Raw genomic sequence first — 20,078 nt, 5'->3', positions numbered from 1 at the left:
GTACATTGTAATGAAAATGTGTTTTCCAAAGGCACAGTTGCTTTTTTCCCCCTTTGCTGTCACTATAACACTCTTTGCCAAGATAAAAGGTTTCCTTCCCACCTACCTCAAAAAAAAAAACCAAAAAAACCAAAAATCAGAAAGCCTGAGTAATGGGAATGACAGAACCTGTGTAATTGTTCTGCTTTGCATGCTTCCAGGCTGATTGCCTGAACTGTGACTGATCCAGATTCCCACTGAAATCCAGGAGGGTTTTTGCACTGAAACAGCAGTTTGGTTTTAGAGGAGCTTTTTTGAGGAGCAGACCCAAAGCCAGGGAGTGGAAGCACCACATGGCTGTGGTGGAATCAGGACAATTTAACCCTGCTGAGGATGAGGCTTGTAGTTTCATGGCTCATAAATGGCGACTGCTGCTGCATTTGGGCATATTTATGCCCAAAATTAAAACTTTTTTTGTTTAGAGGTTAAAAAAAATCTATGTCTATATCTATAGCTATCTATATCTATATATCATAATATAATAAAAATATAATATAATATAATATAATATAATATAATATAATATAATATAATATAATATAATATAATATAATATAATATAATATAATATAATATAATATAATATAATATAATATAATATAATATAATATAATATAATATAATATAATATAATATAATATAAACTTTCATTTCTTATACAGTGTGCCAGAGAGCTGAATATAGAAGGGAGCAGACACTTGGCTTTTACCTCAAATAGGGCACCCAATACTTTTATTTCCCTATGAAAATATTGCAGCATCAAATGCTCCTTTAAAGCAGGGAGGGAGGGATATTTGATGAGGCCTCTCAGGAGAGTTAAGATGAGAGAAAGATTTCAGTATTAAATTTAATGCTGTCAGCAGTTTAAATTTATGTAAAAGTGAGTGCAATTACATTGAGGAACTTCTGGAAAAATCTCAGCCAGCTCCAGCTCCTGCCAAGTTTGGGAAATGGTGTTTCAGTGTCCAGGTGGACAGCAGTGTCCTTTCCAAGGACATTCCTGTGGTTGTGTTCCCCATCCCAGCTGGCCCAAGCTGGGCTCTGCCCTCTGTGGCTCTTGGGGGCAGGTGAGGGCACCTTGTGGCCATTGCCCACAGCTGTGATTGCAGGGGGTTTATTGCCCCACCTGGAATTAGCCCTGCTGATCTGGCACTGAGCAGCCTCCAGCAAAGCTTGGGGCTCAAGATCAGCCTTTCCTTATCCTCAGCACTCCCTGACTGAGCTTTGCCCTGTGCTGGCCTTGGGCCTACCTGGGGAGGGTGGGAGCTCGTGGTTTCAATGGCTTGGCTGTAAAATGTGCCTGAAGAAAAAGGAGAGTGATTCTGGAGCTGCAGGCTCATCCTTTGGCCGGTGGGATGGACAACACCCAAGTGCACATGGTGGATGTTGAGGATACAAATCCAGAAAGACACGTAGCCACAGCTTTGATAGCTGGAATTATATAAGGAAGACAATTAATGTAGTGAGCTGGGATGAGAATTTGAAAGGCATGGAAGAAAATGCTCAATAGCAGAGAGGTTTTAGGGAGAGGAGTTGAGAAAAGCTGAGTATCAAAGTACCAGGGAAAATGGGTATTACTCCTTCTGGGTCAGAAAACACCTGTATTTAAAAAGGGACTCTGCATTTCTCTGAAAATGACCCTGAGCCAGTTCACATAAGGGAATGTAGCAAGGGTTCAGTTCTGGCACCTTCTTTGGTCCCAGTAACTCTGGACAAGGAGCAGGGATGAGTCTCCTCACATGTTGTACAGAGACGGGGTCCACAGAATTTCAGGATGGTTTCCATCAGGATTGGGATCTGCCTGCTTGACTTCTGGCTTCTCCCTGTCAAAATGAGGGTCTGTGGGAAGAGAAGACCAGCAAGATCCAGACAAGAGTATGAACTTTCTCTTTGTACTGATTTGGACCTGTCCAGATGAGCCTGATGAGGGCAGGTTCTCCTTTCCCTTCAGCATCTTGTGCCTTGGGCATGGGCTCTCTCTTGTGGGGTCACAGACAGGCCACTGATGGCATGATAAAGAGCCAAATTTGGATATGGGAGTGGAGCTAGTAATGGGTTATCACAGACATCTTAGTTTCATCTGATTTATTAGCTCTGCTAATTATCCCAATAAATCAGTGTTTGAATGGAACTTGGCATTGACACTAAATGTGAAGGACTGGAACGACTGTTGGGGAGCTAACAGGGAAGATCCAGCTGCAGATGTCAGGGAATGAATGAGACTTGACAAAATGCAATCACTACTGGGAGATACAAAAGCAATATGAAATACTCTGAGAGGATGGAGCTCCCTGTGTGTTAATACTTCATCACTTTGCCAAGAGCATCTTCACCATCACCAAAATCTGCAGTTGATTCCTGTGGGCAAGGAGCAAAGGAGACACACACTGCTGGCCCAATGCTTTCTTACCTCTATGAAATTTGCTGTTATAAAAACCACATGGAAGTCACACAGAGGAAAGGAAGCAAAAGCAGCACTGACGTTCCTGTGCTGCAGACTGGGGTAAGCAGGTTGCAGGTGCAGGTTACTGCGCTGAAATCTTGGTGTTCTTCAGAAACAGTGCAAAAACCTTCTTGGACTGAATGCATGCAAGATTTCCTTCCCCACATTTCCAAACTAATAGTAATCTAATGACTGGGAGTAAAAAATTACACACCTGAGCAGATCCAGCAAGTTACTGAAACAAAAATATTTTGGTGACAGCCTGAGCAGGCCCCTGCAGACAGCATCAAGCAAGTGGAAATGTGAAGCAGCCTCTGCTCTGACAAGAGCCAGGTTTGCACTGCTGCTGGCTGTGCTGGCTCACTCCAGCTCTCATGCTCCTCCCTTCGGGGTTTGGTTTGTTTTTTTTTCAGCTTTTGCAATCTGACAGAGGCGGGTGAAAGCAAGTTGAGGGAAAGGACATTCCCCTGAAGAGCAGCTGGAGAGAAGTCCTCAAGCCTTGTTTGCCTGTCTGTGCTAAGTAAAGGACAGTGACAAACCTTCTAGGCTTTAGTGTAGAACCACCCCAAGCCCCGGAGCACACTGGCACTTGAACTGAATTTCCAGGTAAGCCATTTTTTAACTCCTGGATCTTGGCAGCTGAGTGCTCTCTAAGCAGGAAGTTAAATCTGTCTGGGGACAGAACACAGCAGAAATGGTGTAAGGGCAGAGCAGGGAGCTCAACTGCTCGGTGTTGTAGCTACGCTGCTTTATTTACTCAGTGGTGAGCCTCAAGCTACTCGGGCATTTGTGCCATCTGCCTCATTTCAGCAACCCCCATGAAAACAGCCCTGTAAACACCCTCAAGAGATGGACAGACAGACAAACCCTCACAAGCATTTTCCTTGTGAGTAAAAAGTTACTGCACATATTCTGCTTGCTGTGGCAGAGGGAAAGGAAGGGTGAGAAAGGGAGAAAATGGTTTAACTGGGATGCTGGTTTAAAATTCACACAAGAAGAAGTAGGCTTGTGCCAAGTTTTCAGAAATGAAAGGAACTGTAGTTCTGGGAAAATCCTGGGAACAGCCAAAAGCTGAACAAAGAGAACCTCCTGACTCTGATGCTCTTAACCCCATCGTGGATCACTCAGGCCTGCTTGGATGTTGAGACAGTGGTGGCCATGATCAGCAGTCAGAGTTCTGTAAAGCCTCTGTCCTAAAGGTTGTGTGGGGACCCCAACCATGGCACCCTCTGCTTCTGCCAGGATATTACACCAAATGGGAATTTTTCATTGTCTTTGTTTTATGTACTGAAAGTACCTTTCCAAAATCCCCATACAATTTTGGGGTTGCCATTTTTCATGAGATTGGGAATATAATCCTGTTGAACAGTTGGATATTTTTCTTTTGATTTTACTTTGGGTGTTGCATACAGGAACTTGACTGCATTTTTGGACCTCTTGCGTCAATAATGGGAACCAGATTGCTCCATATTGACAGATGTCTGAAATTTAGCAGTGCCTGGGGAGAAATAACAAAAATACTTGGCTGCATCAAAGTCCCATTCCTTCCATCAAGGGGTGGGAAGGCTTGAGCTGCTTTCCACCTCTGTGTTTGTGTAACAGCCTTGCACTGAGCCCTCTGCCGTCCCAGAAGCACTGCCTGCTTCCTCACCCACGGGCAGCCACCCACCAGTGGGAAGATCAGGAACAGAAAGAGGAACTGCATCCCAAAGCATGATTTCAGAAAATTTGAGGCCTTTGAACCTTGTGGTTTAGGCCCAAACCTTGGTTTCCTCCTGGTGCTGGAGCAGGGCCGTGATTATCAGGACTGGGGAGCTAAGCTGTGCTGTGGGACGTAGCTCCCAGCAGATGCAGCTAAAACCCTCCCACAGCCTTTTCTGGCCTAAAAAACCCTTCTGCACTCCAGGTCATGTCTGTTACTGCTGGCACGAAGAGCAGGAACAGGTTAGACCAGCTCCTGCCTGGCTGCAAACATAATGAATGAAACACCATGGCAGGACAGACTTGCTTCAGATTTGGTTGCAGAAAAGGTTCTGGATCACAGTGCAAGAGTGGGAGGGTTTGTTTTGTGCTTCTGCTTTGCTGAAACCTAGAGCAAAGTTCAGATCTGAGTCTCAGTTCCTATAATTTCTAGCAGGGAAACATTGCTGCTACTGCTTTTGTTCCTTCCTACAGAGATTTGTAGCTTTGCTGGGCAGGAACTCTGCTGAAATGTGCTTAGCACAGCTGGAGCCTCTTGTCACAGCTGTAAAAGAGGCAAATAAAAATAACATTTGTGCTCATCAGCAGTGTCCCATTGGCTTCTCTCAGCATTATTACTCAGCTGCCTGTGATTCAGATATTAGTCAAATCCTGCTCCTCTTCTGAGCACCCCATTATAAGGGATGGGGAAGAGCCTTCCACCACTTCTGACACAGCCTATTATTTTTTCCCACCCTCCTCTCAGAGGCAGCATGGACATCAAGGAGTATTTTGCCAGAATTTCTTACCAGGGCTCCCACAATAAGCCAGACCTGGCTACCATGTCAGATATATTCCAGCACCACATCCAGGCTGTTCCTTTTGAGAACCTCAGCATCCACTGTGGAGAAAGAATTGAGCTGGACCTGGAAGCGACCTACAACAAGATAGTGAGGAAGAAACGTGGGGGCTGGTGCATGGAAAACAACTACCTTCTGTCTTGGGTCCTGAAAACTCTTGGCTACGATGTCACTCTTCTGGGAGCAAAAGTTTATGTCCCAGAGCTTGACGCCTATCCAGAAGAAATTGATCATTTGCTGCTACGAGTGGATCTTGATGGCAAATCCTACATTGTGGATGGGGGATTTGGGATGGCCTATCAGATGTGGCAGCCAATGGAGCTGATTTCAGGGACAGATCAGCCTCAGACTCCTGGGGTCTTTCGTTTTCAGGAGGAGAATGGGACATGGTACCTGGAGAAAGTGAAAAGGAAGCAGTGGGTTCTGAACCCAAGCACTTCGACTTCCCCAAATGTGGAAAATGAAGTTTGCCGTCGGGTTTATCTCTTTACCCTTCAGCCACGAGACATTGAGGAGTTCAGGGGCTGCAATGCCCACCTGCAGACAGCACCTGACTCCCTCTTTGTGACCAAATCCATCTGCAGCCTGCAGACTACTGACGGCATCCGGGCACTGGTGGGGTGGAAACTCACAGAGATAAAGTACAATTATAGGGACAATATGGATCTTGTGGAAATCAGAATGCTTGCAGATGAAGAAATAGAGAAAACACTGAGGGAGAAATTCAATGTAACACTAGACAAGAAATTTGTACCTGTCAATACAAGCAGGTTATCTCTGTTCTAACTCACTGCCTGGATTACAATTCAATTCAGTGGCATTACAGGCAATTCTTCCCTCTCTTTCTGACAAGGCATCCAAAGGTTAATCTTTCTCCTTCCAGCTACACCTGCGTAAGGCAGAACATACTATCATGAATCTGGAAAACAAATGGATTTTCACAACTATTCCTGCCTTTCTTTTTAGGTTGGGTACCAATAATTTCTGCCAAGCTCAATCAAATCATTATCCTTGTGTTTGTGCTTAGCGGGAAGCAGACGCAGCCCATTCCCTACTCTTTTCACCTCTTAAAAGCTTTTCTAAACACACCCAGGGTAGCTGGGCAGAATGATGGAGCTGTATGTCTTTGTCTTTAGGACCTGGTGCTACCACCTGGGGAAAAGGTCATACCTGCCTCTAAAATGAACACTATATTATTTTGGGAGTGTAATAGCCAAAACCATAAAGACACCTTGTGCTCAGTTTCTCCAGTTAAGTCATAAGCCTGTTGTTTTTGCTGTTACAACCACAACACCCTCTCACATGGCACTCAGGCCATCCCACACCTGTGCAAAGTCACCATGTGAGTACTTGAGGACAGGTTATTTATGACTCAGAACTGATGATAAGAAATGTTATTGACAATTCTGTGTTGCTTCAGGCTTTGCACAGCTCCTGTTCTCTCAGTGACATAACCAAAGAGCAGCATCTCTTTGAACTGAAAGCATCTCCTGAGCATTTTGTTTGCTCACCCTCAGCAGCAGACTGCTGGGAATACATGTTCCTCTCCTCAGACTACTCTGGGTGCTATTGCACATTAATTATTACAGTGGAACCCAAACACATGCACAGAATTCTTTTTGTGAAACAGATCTGTTCTACTGAGGATGTGTTTGCAGTGACACTAATTATATTGATATAAGGAGAAATGATGAATCTTAATCACATACCTAAGGGCGAAGATTCCTAGTAGGAGAAACAACTCAAATGTGACCCCTTTGCCCTTTGAGAAGATGCTTGATGTTCCTTTATGTACAAATCTTGGAAGCATTACAACTACACACATAATTAAGCAAATTAAGGAATTACAATGAAATAAAAAAATCAAGCACTGTGAACTAGAATTATTCAGATGTTTCCCCCCGCCCCTAAATTACAGCATGTATTCCCATAGTAAAAAATAAATGTCATTAATCACTGAAGTTGTCCTGATTATTTGTACGTGCTAATATTTTCCAGCTAGGGCTTTTAAAAAGACAATAACTCATTGAACCTTTTTCACTTGTTATGCAGCATTTAGCTTATGCAGCATCTAGCTTTCTAGAACTAGCAGTTTAGATTTAATAAAAGCTGCTATTCTGCATGTTCAAAATGTATTTCTTAGAGATACAGCAAGCTCCTGAAGCCCTGATCTTCCCAGAGTCATATTCACCTACATATGCTTGGCTGTAGGAGTGCAATAGCTCCTTATAGCATATGAAGCCCATCCATCCTATGATAAAATGAAATGTGGTTGTAAAAGAAGGAGAGGCTTCTTATGCTATCGACCAGCAGCTTACAACACAAATGATCAGAAGAAATTGTCCCAGGATCTGGCTTTTTTTTGGTCTGCATTTTTCTGTGGCCCTCAAATTAGTGGGGGAGCTAAAGGAGCTAAACTCAGTGGGATAGCAGGACAAAGCATTGGGATGAGGTAAAAGTGCTGGCAGGTTTGGAGAGCTGTGGAGCAAGAGAAGATCCACACAGAGCCAAGAATCTCCATCCTTTGTGGGAACAAACATAGGAAACACCTAAAAAGGGCTGTGCTCACTCCTCTCTCACTGTGTCAGGGGTTTCCTGCACTTTGTGCTGGTCCATAGGCTTGGAGAATGAGTCCAGATCTATAAAATCACAGTCCTTTAAGATCAGAGTGGGGAGTTATGTCCATCACCCCCAAGATGCAGCGTGTGGAGGGCAGGAACAGGGAAAGGCATTTTTCTTTCTGCTGACTCATCTGGAGCTGCCCGGGTGCTGCCCCTGCAGGACACAGCTCAGAGCTCCTGCCTCCTGCTCACCACAGAGGCACTGTGCACTGCTCAGCAATGCAATGGAACTTGCTGTTGGAAGGAAAAAAAAGGGAAAAAAAAAAAGAAAAGAAAAACTTTTCATTTGAGATTGTGCTAGTTTGTTTTTTTCCTTATCACTAACCTTGGAGGCAGATACTTAAAGGCACAGCAGGTTGAAGGAGCTCAGAGTTCTCTGGGAGCAGCATCTTCCCTTACAAAGGACAGGGCTTCTCTTTGAACCCTGGGGAATTGAGACAACTGTGTGACTTGGCAAATCTGACCCTGATGCTTGTTGGAGCTGGTGTCAGCCACGAGGAACAGCTCAGTGTGCTGTGACGAGTTCAACAGCTGCCATCCCCACCAATAAATCAGTGACTTCCTGCCCTGGATTGCTCTCTGTCTATCACAAGTCATTTCCTCTAGGGATCCAGACCACATCAGTGTCAACAATGTAAAATCTGTATCATTTTTTCATGAGTGCTTTGCTGTTTTATTATGGGAGCCCCCACCAAGGTGTCCCAGGCACTGAAGCCCTTGGGTGACCTGCAGGGTGGAGGATGGATTTATAGGTTATAGCCACTTACAGAAGTTGCTGATGACACTTTCTACTCCTGGAGAGTTCAGCTGCCATTCAGTGACGTGGAAGGCTAAAATCTCCTCAATATTGTAAGCAGTTTGGGGACTGTATCATTTTCAGGCTCTCTCTGCCTAACACAACAAATTGCATGACAGGATTTTCCCCAGTGCTTTCTTACTTCTATGAAATTTGCTGTAATAAAAACCACATGGAAGTCACACAGAGGAAAGGAAGCAAAAGCAGCACTGAAGTTCCTGTGCTACAGACTGGGGTAAGGAGGTTGCAGGTGCAGGTTACTGTGCTGAAATCTTGGTGTTCTTCAGAAACAGTGCAAAAACCTTCTTGGACTGAATGCATGCAAGCTTTCCTTCCCCACATTTCCAAACAAATAGTAATCTAATGTTAAAAAACACAGCACCTGAGAAAAAAAAAAACACCTGAGAAAAACCAACATCACCTTAGCAGATCCAGCAAGCTACTGAAACAAAAATATTTTGGTGACAGCCTGAGCAGGCCCCTGCAGACAGCATCAAACAAGTGAAAATGTGAAGCAGCCTCTGCTCTGACAACAGCCAGGTTTGCACTTGTGAAAAAGAGGGTTCACTCTCCTGTAAAAATTTAAAAGTTTAATAAAGGACAATGGGAGACAAAGACCAAAGAGCAAAGGTTATTACAGCTGGGTGCATCTTGGCACTTGGGCAAGAGTTTGGAAACACCCTTTATATACCATTTCTATTGCATTGACTTGTTAAACATTCATAAACAATTATGCATAGTAAACTTTTCCCCAAATTAGTTTACCTTTTCCAAGAAGTGTTTAGCATGGCTCCTCCTCGGTTCTGCCTTTATAGAGCATGCACATTCCATGGCCGTGGTTTTAGTCTATTCTTATCACCTCCAGTTTTTGGGCCCTGGTCCACACTGTCTTTAGACAGTGAGTGCTGATAGTTGGCATATCTGTAGCAGGGTCCTCATCCTGTGTTCATTGGATGTTATAATATCCAAGCAGGCATTTTAACACAAGCATACTTATATCAGCTATTTCACTACTGTGTCTAAGCTCAATTAACAACCGAAACAAAAACGATATCTTTATAGCAAAGTCACTTTAACACCACACATACAAAAGCCATTGAATATTTGCAAAAAGCCAATATTATAATATGTATCTATAACACAAACTGCTGCTGGCTTGGCTGGCTCACAGCAGCTCTCAGGCACCACCCTTCCGGGTTTTCTTTTCCGTTTGTTTTTTTTTGTGTTTTCAGCCTTTGCTATCTGACAGACGTGGGTGAAAGCAAGTTGAGGGAAAGGACATTCCCCGGAAGAGCAGCTGGAGAGCAGTCCTCAAGCTCTGTCTGTGCTAAGTATAGGACAGCCAGCTATGCCACTTTAGCCTAGAACCACCCCCAAGTCCTGGAGCACACTGGCACTTGAACTGAATTTCCAGGTAAGCCTTTTTTTAACTCCTGGATCTTGGCAGCTGAGTGCTCTCTAAGCAGGAAGTTAAATTTGTCTGGGGACAGAACACAGCAGAAATGGTGTAAAAGCAGAGCAGGGAGCTCAGCTGCTCGGTGTTGTAGCTACGCTGCTTTATTTACTCAGTGGTGAGCCTCAAGCTACTCGGGCATTTGTGCCATCTGCCTCATTTCAGCAACCCCCATGAAAACAGCCCTGTAAACACCCTCAAGAGATGGACAGACAGACAAACCCTCACTAGCATTTTCCTTGTGAGTAAAAAGTTACTGCACCTGTTCTGCTTGCTGTGGCAGAGGGAAAAGAATGGTGAGAAAGGGAGAAAATGGTTTAACTGGGATACTGGTTTAAAATTCACACAAGAAGAAGTAAGCTTGTGCCAAGTTTTCAGAAATGAAAGGAACTGTAGTTCTGGGAAAATCCTGGGAACAGCCAAAAGCTGAACAAAGAGAACCTCCTGACTCTGATGCTCTTAACCCCATCGTGGATCACTCAGGCCTGCTTGGATGTTGAGACAGTGGTGGCCATGATCAGCAGTCAGAGTTCTGTAAAGCCTCTGTCCTAAAGGTTGTGTGGGGACCCCAACCATGGCACCCTCTGCTTCTGCCAGGATATTACACCAAATGGGAATTTTTCATTGTCTTTGTTTTATGTACTGGAAGTACCTTTCCAAAATCCCCATACAATTTTGGGGTTTGCCATTTTTCATGAGATTGGGAATATAATCCTGTTGAACAGTTGGATATTTTTCCTTTGATTTTACTTTGGGTGTTGCATACAGGAACTTGACAGCATTTTTGGACCTCTTGCGTCAATAATGGGAACCAGATTGCTCCATATTTACAGATGTCTGAAATTTAGCAGTGCCTGTCTCTGGATCCCACTGCAAGAGAGGGAGGGTTTGTTTTGTGCTTCTGCTTTGCTGAAACCTAGAGCAAAGCAGTTCAGATCTGAGTCTCAGCTCCTATAATTTCTAGCAGGGAAACATTGCTGCTACTGCTTTTGTTCCTTCCTACAGAGATTTGTAGCTTTGCTGGGCAGGAACTCTGCTGAAATGTGCTTAGCACAGCTGGAGCCTCTTGTCACAGCTGTAAAAGAGGCAAATAAAAATAACATTTGTGCTCATCAGCAGTGTCCCATTGGCTTCTCTCAGCATTATTACTCAGCTGCCTGTGATTCAGATATTAGTCAAATCCTGCTCCTCTTCTGAGCACCCCATTATAAGGGATGGGGAAGAGCCTTCCACCACTTCTGACACAGCCTATTATTTTTTCCCACCCTCCTCTCAGAGGCAGCATGGACATCAAGGAGTATTTTGCCAGAATTTCTTACCAGGGCTCCCACAATAAGCCAGACCTGGCTACCATGTCAGATATATTCCAGCACCACATCCAGGCTGTTCCTTTTGAGAACCTCAGCATCCACTGTGGAGAAAGAATTGAGCTGGACCTGGAAGCGACCTACAACAAGATAGTGAGGAAGAAACGTGGGGGCTGGTGCATGGAAAACAACTACCTTCTGTCTTGGGTCCTGAAAACTCTTGGCTATGAAATCACCCTTCTGGGAGCAAAAGTTTATGTCCCAGAGCGTGATGCCTACCCAGAGGATATCAATCATCTGCTGCTACGAGTGGATCTTGATGGCAAATCCTACATTGTGGATGGGGGATTTGGGATGGCCTATCAGATGTGGCAGCCAATGGAGCTGATTTCAGGGACAGATCAGCCTCAGACTCCTGGGGTCTTTCGTTTTCAGGAGGAGAATGGGACATGGTACCTGGAGAAAGTGAAAAGGAAGCAGTGGGTTCTGAACCCAAGCACTTCGACTTCCCCAAATGTGGAAAATGAAGTTTGCCGTCGGGTTTATCTATTTACCCTTCAGCCACGAGACATTGAGGAGTTCAGGGGCTGCAATGCCCACCTGCAGACAGCACCCAACTCAAAGTTTGTATTGAAGTCCATGTGCAGCCTGCAGACTGCTGACGGCAGCCGGGAACTGGTGGGGTGGAAACTCACAGAGATAAAGTACAATTATAGAGACAATATGGATCTTGTGGAAATCAGAATCCTTGCAGAGGAAGAATTAGAGAAAACACTGAAGGAAAAATTCAGTCTAACACTAGACAAGAAATTTGTACCTGTTGATAACAAGTTGTTCTAACTCACTGCCTGGATTACAATTCAATTCAGTGGCATTACAGGCAATTCTTCCCTCTCTTTCTGACAAGGCATCCAAAGGTTAATCTTTCTCCTTCCAGCTACACCTGCGTAAGGCAGAACATACTATCACGAATCTGGAAAACAAATGGATTTTCACAACTATTCCTGCCTTTCTTTTTAGGTTGGGTACCAATAATTTCTGCCAAGCTCAATCAAATCATTATCCTTGTGTTTGTGCTTAGTGGGAAGCAGACTCAGCCCATTCCCTACTCCTTTCACCTCTTAAAAGCTTTTCTAAACACACCCAGGGTAGCTGGGCAGAATGATGGAGCTGTATGTCTTTGTCTTTAGGACCTGGTGCTGCCACCTGGGGAAAAGGTCATACCTGCCTCTAAAATGAACACTATATTATTTTGGGAGTGTAATAGCCAAAACCATAAAGACATCCTGTGCTCAGTTTCTCCAGTTAAGCCATAGCCTGTTGTTTTTGCTGTCACATCCACAATACCCTCTCACATGGCACTCAGGCCATCCCACACCTGTGCAAAGTCACCATGTGAGTACTTGAGGACAGGTTATTTATGACTCAGAACTGATGATAAGAAATGTTATTGACAATTCTGTGTTGCTTCAGGCTTTGCACAGCTCCTGTTCTCTCAGTGACATAACCAAAGAGCAGCATCTCTTTGAACTGAAAGCATCTCCTGAGCATTTTGTTTGCTCACCCTCAGCAGCAGACTGCTGGGAATACATGTTCCTCTCCTCAGGCTACTCTGGGTGCTACTGCAGATTAATTATTACAGCAGAACCCAAACACACGCACAGAGCTCTTTTTGTGAAACAGATCTGTTCTACTGAAGATGTGTTTGCAGTGACACTAATTATATTGATATAAGGAGAAATGATGAATCTTAATCACATACCTAAGGGCGAAGATTCCTAGTAGGAGAAACAACTCAAATGTGACCCCTTTGCCCTTTGAGAAGATGCTTGATGTTCCTTTATGTACAAATCTTGGAAGCATTACAACTACTCACTTACAATTAAGCAAATTAAGGAATTACAATGAAATAAAAAAATCAAGCACTGTGAACTAGAATTATTCGGATGTTTCCCCCCCACCAAATTACAGCATGTATTCCCATAGTAAAAAATAAATGTCATTAATCACTGAAGTTGTCCTGATTATTTGTACGTGCTAATATTTTCCAGCTAGGGCTTTTAAAAAGACAATAACTCATTGAACCTTTTTCACTTGTTATGCAGCAAGTACAGCTTTCTAGAACTAGCAGTTCAGATTTAATAAAAGCTGCTTTTCTGCATCTTCATAATGTATTACTTAGAGGCACAGCAAGCTCCTGAAACCCTGATCTTCCCAGAGTCATATTCATTTACATATGCTTGGCTGCAAGAGTTCTTCATAGCAAATAAGGCCCTCCCATCCTATGATAAAATGAAATGTGTTTGTAAAAGGAGGAGAGGCTTCTTATGGTGTGGACCAGGAGCTTGCAACACAAATGATCAGAAGAAATTGTCCCAGGATCTGGCTTGTTTTTGATCAGTGTTTTTCTCTGGCCCCCAAATTAGTGTGGGATCTAGAGGAGCTAAACTCAGTGGGACAGCAGGGACAAAGCATTGGGATGAGGTAAAAGTGCTGGCAGGTCTTGGAAAGCTGTGGAGCAGGAGAAAATCCACACAGAGCCAAGAATCAGAGCTCAGAGCTCCAGCCTCCTGCTCACCAGAGAGGCACAGCACACTGCTCAGCAATGCAATGGAACTTGCTGTTGGAGGAAGGAAAAAAAAAAAGAGGCTTTCATTTCAGATTGTGCTAGTTTGTTTTTTTTCCTTATCACTAACCTTGGAGGCATATACTTAAAGGCACAGCAGGTTGAAGGAGCTCAGAGTTCTCTGGGGGCAGCATCTTCCCTTACAAAGGAAGGACAGGGCTTCTCTTTGAACCCTGGGGAATTGAGACAACTGTGTGACTTGGCAAATTCTGACCCTGATGCTTGTTGGGGCTGGTGTCAGCCACGAGGAACAGCTCAGTGTGCTGTGACGAGTTCAACAGCTGCCATCCCCACCAATAAATCAGTGACTTCCTGCCCTGGATTGCTCTCTGTCTATCACAAGTCATTTCCTCTAGGGATCCAGACCACATCAGTGTCAACAATGTAAAATCTGCATCATTTTTTCATGAGTGCTTTGCTGTTTTATTATGGGAGCCCCCACCAAGGTGTCCCAGGCACTGAAGCCCTTGGGTGACCTGCAAGGTGGAGGATGGATTTATAGGTTATAGCCACTTACAGAAGTTGCTGATGCTACCCATGCTTTGCACTCCTGCAGGATTCAGCTGCCATTCAGTGATGTGGAAGCTTATAATCTCCTCAATATTGTAAGCAGTTTGGGGACTGGATCATTTCCAGGCTCTCTGTGCAGCACCTAACACAACAAATTGCATGACAGGGATTTCATCACATATGGCAATACAAATAAAGTAATAAAACCATCAGAATATAAACTACTACGAAGGAAGAAACTCTCTGCCCTCTTTGGCTGCTGTGCTGGAAGATAAGGCTGTCCCTGAGAGGCACTAAAGGCTGCCTGGACCTTTAAGAGCTGCTGTTGCCAGTGCGCTCTTCCTGGGACCTTTGGAGCAGCCCAGAGTGGAAAGCCTGAGCTGACTGCGTGCGAGGTGAGTTCTGGATGTCTGATCTTTAACTGCATCCTGCAGCTCTGGGTCAGCCCCTCTGGGAAAGCTCACCCCTGCGAGTGTGCACAGCCTGTGCACAGCACTGCAGGCCTATTAGCAAAGCACAAACTACAGGAACTGGGGCTGATGGTGAGTGAAGGGCGTTTTCTAAGTGCAACACCGAATGTTTGAGAGTGAAACTAACCCTTTCTTTTGAGCCAGAGTGTATGAAAAATGCAGCTATTGAGTCACAATGTAACTTGGAATCAAACAAACAGTGTAGGCATGTACAAGAGGATCCAGCCTTGGAACTCCCTTCTGATTCTCAGCAGAGAAGAACTGATCCTAATATTCAGCCTAATTACAAAAGGACCCAGTGATCCCGAGGGACGTGTGCAGACAGGCAGAACCAACATCTGAATCTCAAAGTTGCAGGAACTCTGAGCAAAGCTCAGCTGCTGCAGGGGCAGAAGCAAACAAGGCAGAGATCTGGACTGAGGCTTGGGATATTTGGCAACTCAGTTTTGGAATGCAAATTGTCCCCTGGGAGAAGGTTTGCTCACTGCTGCAGCCTCCTGGCTCACACAGCAGCAATGGCTGTGCCAAGGAAAAATCTGCCTACAGGAGAGCCAGGCAGTAAACACTGATTTATGTGGATGCTCCCTAATGTCAATGATGTTGTAGTGCAGCTTTATTGTACTTAAACCTCTTTAAGTATTCATTGAGATCAGAGCACATGTTGTCAGCCACTGCAAGGCTGTCTCTGAAGCAGACTTTAAATTGATGAGGCCAGGGAAGGGGCAGCTGGGGAAACTGAGGCATGGGAGGGAATTTCCCAAAAGGCTTTCCCAATATATTTTCCCAAAGCCTCATTGGCAGCACCCCATGGAGGCTCTCCATGGCTGGATGAAGGGAGCTGGTTTTATTCTATACTTTCACCATATAATGGGGCACTCCAGACCCAGTAGATGGGTTACAGGGAGGGCATCAGGCCTTCTGCTGCTGACCCAGGGCAGAGACTGGTCTGGCTTTGCTTGAAGTTAAATTCCAAGTGTGTCAGACCCACCAAGCTGATGCACTTCTCTGGACTGCTGCTGGTCACAGAGATTCAGCTCCACACCCTCATGGGGTAAAAATCTTTCTATCTTCCTATGTAAGATAGCTGAAAGGGGGAGGAGAAAGAAAAATGAGGCAGAGGACCATAGGATGAGCCTGCCCAACACGTGTGCTGTGTGTTGGGAGGGAAATGGCTTTCTACAAGTGTTTCCAAGGAGATCCTGCTGGAGATGAGGCCCTTGTCCTAAAAAAGGGATGGAAAAAATCATAAAATGCAGTATCAAAGAGACATTACTGTTTTTTCATGTAGACTCTTTGGTTCCTTTTGAAGTGATAATGTTTATTTCTTATTCCCTTACTGGGATGATTTTCTATTCTATCAAATTTTCCTGTGGTTTGCATTATCCAGTCTGAATGATGGTACTAGTGCAGATCAGGAACAACACAAGCAAGTCATGTGAGTTGTGCCGCTGGCATCAAGACTGGGGTTAAAGTCTAGAGATGAGGCCATTGGATGTGCTCATCTACTAGGGTTGGGGCACTTCCACCCATGGATTTGAGGTGGGATTTTCACAGGCTTCTGGCATGGACATGGGGTGAAACTGCTGGGGGGAAACAGTTGGACCAAAGCTGAGAATATTCAGTGGAAGGGAGTCTGTCCCATCTCATCCATATAAAAAGATTTTTGGAAAATCCTCCCAGGGAATATTCAACCAGTTGAAGGAAGCAAGAAATCCTCAGATTTTCTGAAAACTAACACAGCCCTTAACAGATTGTGAATTGTTCTGAACAACAAATATCCTTGCATGGAAAAAAGCCAAATTAAATCTAAACTAAAGGCAAAAGAAATCCTTGCAGAGAGAAGATGAGTCACTGAATTAGAAGCCTTACAGGGAACCTTTTGTATCTTGGCCACACAATCAGTGCCAATGACAGTGTCCTTCTGCTAATGAAAGGGGATCAGAGATACAGACAGAAAACCACAAAATATTTCCAATAATTTGATCTGAAACTAAAGCCTTTAGTTTGTAAAAGATGATCAAAGAAAAGAAAAGATTATGACTTGCCTTGTATATACTTTTAGATCAATTCCTTTGATCCTTAGGTTAGAAAAATTGAAGTCCTTTCCTTTCACAGTCAAAGCCCTGTCTAAACTCCTCAGGGAAATTTAAGAGATTAAGAAAACAATGATCTATTTCACATGGAAACCTGTCTGAAATGGTGACACACTGAGATGTTAATCCCAGTTAACTTAATCCATGAATGCAAAACCTTCCAGTTAAATTACCTGTGGGATAAAGAAAGAATTGCTTACCTGGTACAGTAAAAGAAACAGTAAGATCTTGCTGTGACTTTTATGCTGGTATGGTGTGGCAGCTTTTCTGCAAACCTGTTGTTTCTTGATTTTTGAAAAATTTTGTTATGTGGGATCCTCCTCTGTGGCCAGAGATTCTGTTATGGCATGTGCTGTGTCTTCCCATGGGGAAAACATCCTCCTGGTTTGAAGGCAGCCCCTGAGAGAGGGAAAACATTATTGTCACCCGCTCCTGTCCCTGTCTCTTTTTAAAGAAATACTTCAAATTCTTTTAAATTCTCAGTAAAACAGCCCAGATTACATCTGCAGGCTGGTTAACCTGTGCTACAGAAACAGGAGTGAATCCCTTGTCAGCTGCACAGCAGTAACTGGCTACTTTTCTGCTCCCCAGGCAAAATGAACATTCAGGAGTATTTTGGAAGAATATCTTACAACAAGCCCCATAAGGATGCAGACTTGCAAACTCTGACAGCCATCTTCCAGCATCACATCCAGAGCATTCCTTTTGAGAACCTCAGCATGCACTGTGGGGAGCCCATCGAACTGGATTTGCAGGCTATTTACAATAAGATTGTGAGAAAGAAACGTGGTGGATGGTGCCTGGAAACTAACTACCTCCTCTTCTGGGCCCTGCAAGAATTAGGGTATGACATCTGTATTCTTGGTGCAAACAGCTATGAACCAGCAGAGAAGGGATATGATGCTCAGATAAACCATATCCTGCTGAAGGTGGTGATCAAGGGAGAGCCCTACATAGTAGATGCTGGGTTTGGTGGTGCCTACCAGATGTGGCAGCCGCTGATGCTGATTTCTGGGAAGGACCAACCCCAGGCTCCTGGCATTTTCCGCTTCACGGAAGACAACGGCACCTGGTACTTGGAGAAAGTCAAAAGGAAGCATTACATTCCTGAGCACAGCAAGAATGACTTCCCTCATACTCCGGAACTGGGGAATATAAGAAAAATACATAAATTTACCCTCGAGCCACGGCATATAGATGACTTCCAGGAGCTAAATGCATACCTGCAAGTGTCTCCAGATAACCTCCTTCGGAAGAAGTCAATCTGCAGTCTCCAAACCACCAGTGGGGTCCTTGCCTTAGTTGGATGGACCCTCACTGAGATGAAGTACAACTACACAGAGGACATGGACCTGGTGAACATCACAACCCTTGAAGATGAAGAGGTTGAGAAAACACTGAAAGATAAATTCAGTATAGAACTGGAGAACAAACTCGTACCAGTAAATGTTCGTGGCTTGCCACCTAATTTAGTGGATAAGATCTAACTGTAACACTGTGCTAGATGGATCTTTAAATAGCCAAGAGGAAAATTCTAAAATTAACATTAATTACAATAATCTCATTTTTAACTCGAGGTAGTCACAAAACTTGGTAAATTCCAGTACATTGCTAATTAACTGCATATATCAATTGCATATTTTTTATTAAACCTCTCCTTCTTTAGAAACCAAGACATCTTACTAGCTCTGTTTTGCTCATATGGAAGTTGGTTTTTGACTCCTTAACTTTTTGTTCACCTTCTCAAGAACTCATTTTATTGCAGACATATTTTGTGGCAAATGAGACCAAAATTATGCAGAAGTAGAGGTTGTGTTACCATTTTACACAAAAGACCTCTAACCTTTTTTTGGCATTATTTCCAATCTTCTCAGTCACTTTTACAAATTATTCACTTCTCTTAACAGTGTTAAAGTTGAGCTGAATTTGGCTTTTAAATACTGTAGAAAAAAAGAAAGGTTAAGTCTTTCTCAAAACAAGCCACCATTAGGTGCTGATTAGCTTATGAAAAGTTGAAAGACTTAAGTCCTGTTCCCTTTTCAGAAATTGACTTAAAGTAATTTAAGAATTTATTTAAAGAATTTATTTAAAGTAAGATATTTATCCAAGGGTACCAAACCCCTGCCAAAAGCTCCCTAATTTTGGGTACCCACTTTTTCTGAGTCTGATTTATCTGTGTCTCTGAATTCAAAATAAAATCTGTAGAAGATGAGATGATTCAACAGTTCTTAACAATCAGGCTTTAGGTATCAAAACTGGAAGAAAAGATCAATCTTTGCACACTATAATCTAAACTTTCAGGACCACGCCTTCATGTGATGTCAAGAGGAGATGATGGTATTATAGATAAAATCTTCATATTTTTACAAACAGTATTCTGCACACAAGCTACCTTAAAAAGTGTGGATGCAAAAGAAAGCCCTGGGAAGTGAGGATGTGCCACCTGTGTGGTTTCACAGCAAGATACCCATGACACAGAAGCCTTTTCCCTGATGAAACCTGTGGTACTGTAAAGGATGTGCCATGAAAGAGGGTGACAGAAGAACATCAGCACAGGAAAAGACTTTGATTCTTGTTTTAGTCAACCACATAGACCCATGGAGCACCTGATGTGCCTAAAACTCAGGTGCTTCCCCAGGTGCAGTCTAATGTGCTCTTTGCCTTTCCCAGAGGCCTCCTCTGATATTCCACCTCCATCCAATGGAGGGGAGACAAGCTTGACCAGGGAGAATTAAATGAACACCAATTAAATAAACAGCACTGCAACACTGTGAGGATGCAGGAGGCCAGGTTTTAGAGCAGAAATGCATTCCTTCATGCAAATAAATATTTGCCATGGCATTCATTAGCTCCACAATAACTCCCTGCTACAGCTGAGGAGTTGAACAGATTGAAACAATTCCAGTGTGGGCAAAGAAGAGTCATTTGTGCTTCCATGGAGCTCAGCCTGCAACACCTTGGCACCTCAGTGTACCCACCAGGGCACAGATGAACATCCTCCACTGCAAAGTGCTGGCTTGCAAAATAACAATATTTAATTAAAAAAGTTATGCCATTTGCAACTGCCTACTGTAATCATTTTACATAGAAAACAAGTTCATTCTGATCTTAACTAGGGGAAGGCATAAACATCTACTAATAGGAAGAAACAAAGTTTAATTTGCTCACGGATCAGCGAAG

General features: G+C 43.7%; 3 protein-coding genes across 4 annotated transcripts; all 3 read left to right on the top strand.

The window, feature by feature from the left end:
- Positions 1–2,943: 2,943 nt before the first annotated feature.
- LOC115907772 (arylamine N-acetyltransferase, pineal gland isozyme NAT-3-like) lies at positions 2,944–5,808 on the top strand. Its single transcript, XM_030955891.1, has 2 exons — positions 2,944–3,088; positions 4,929–5,808. The coding sequence occupies exon 2, from the start codon at positions 4,936–4,938 to the stop codon at positions 5,806–5,808; it is 873 nt and encodes a 290-aa protein (XP_030811751.1). The 5' UTR covers positions 2,944–3,088; positions 4,929–4,935.
- Positions 3,053–18,671, top strand: LOC115907774 (arylamine N-acetyltransferase, liver isozyme-like). Of its 2 annotated transcripts, none has more exons than XM_030955894.1 (2): positions 3,053–3,088; positions 17,490–18,671. In XM_030955894.1, the coding sequence occupies exon 2, from the start codon at positions 17,495–17,497 to the stop codon at positions 18,383–18,385; it is 891 nt and encodes a 296-aa protein (XP_030811754.1). In that variant the 5' UTR covers positions 3,053–3,088; positions 17,490–17,494; the 3' UTR covers positions 18,386–18,671. The 2 variants fall into 2 exon arrangements, with proteins under 2 accessions (XP_030811754.1, XP_030811753.1); XM_030955893.1 differs by lacking the exon at positions 3,053–3,088 and adding an exon at positions 9,725–9,853.
- LOC115907773 (arylamine N-acetyltransferase, pineal gland isozyme NAT-3-like) lies at positions 9,752–12,100 on the top strand. Its single transcript, XM_030955892.1, has 2 exons — positions 9,752–9,853; positions 11,169–12,100. The coding sequence occupies exon 2, from the start codon at positions 11,176–11,178 to the stop codon at positions 12,037–12,039; it is 864 nt and encodes a 287-aa protein (XP_030811752.1). The 5' UTR covers positions 9,752–9,853; positions 11,169–11,175; the 3' UTR covers positions 12,040–12,100.
- Positions 18,672–20,078: the final 1,407 nt, after the last annotated feature.

The sequence above is a fragment of the Camarhynchus parvulus genome, chromosome 11 (genome assembly GCF_901933205.1).
Source record: "Camarhynchus parvulus chromosome 11, STF_HiC, whole genome shotgun sequence".
In the NCBI taxonomy this organism is placed as follows: domain Eukaryota; kingdom Metazoa; phylum Chordata; class Aves; order Passeriformes; family Thraupidae; genus Camarhynchus; species Camarhynchus parvulus.
The sequence above is the reverse complement of the archived record's forward strand: the minus strand, read 5'-3'. Positions and strand labels throughout refer to the sequence as shown.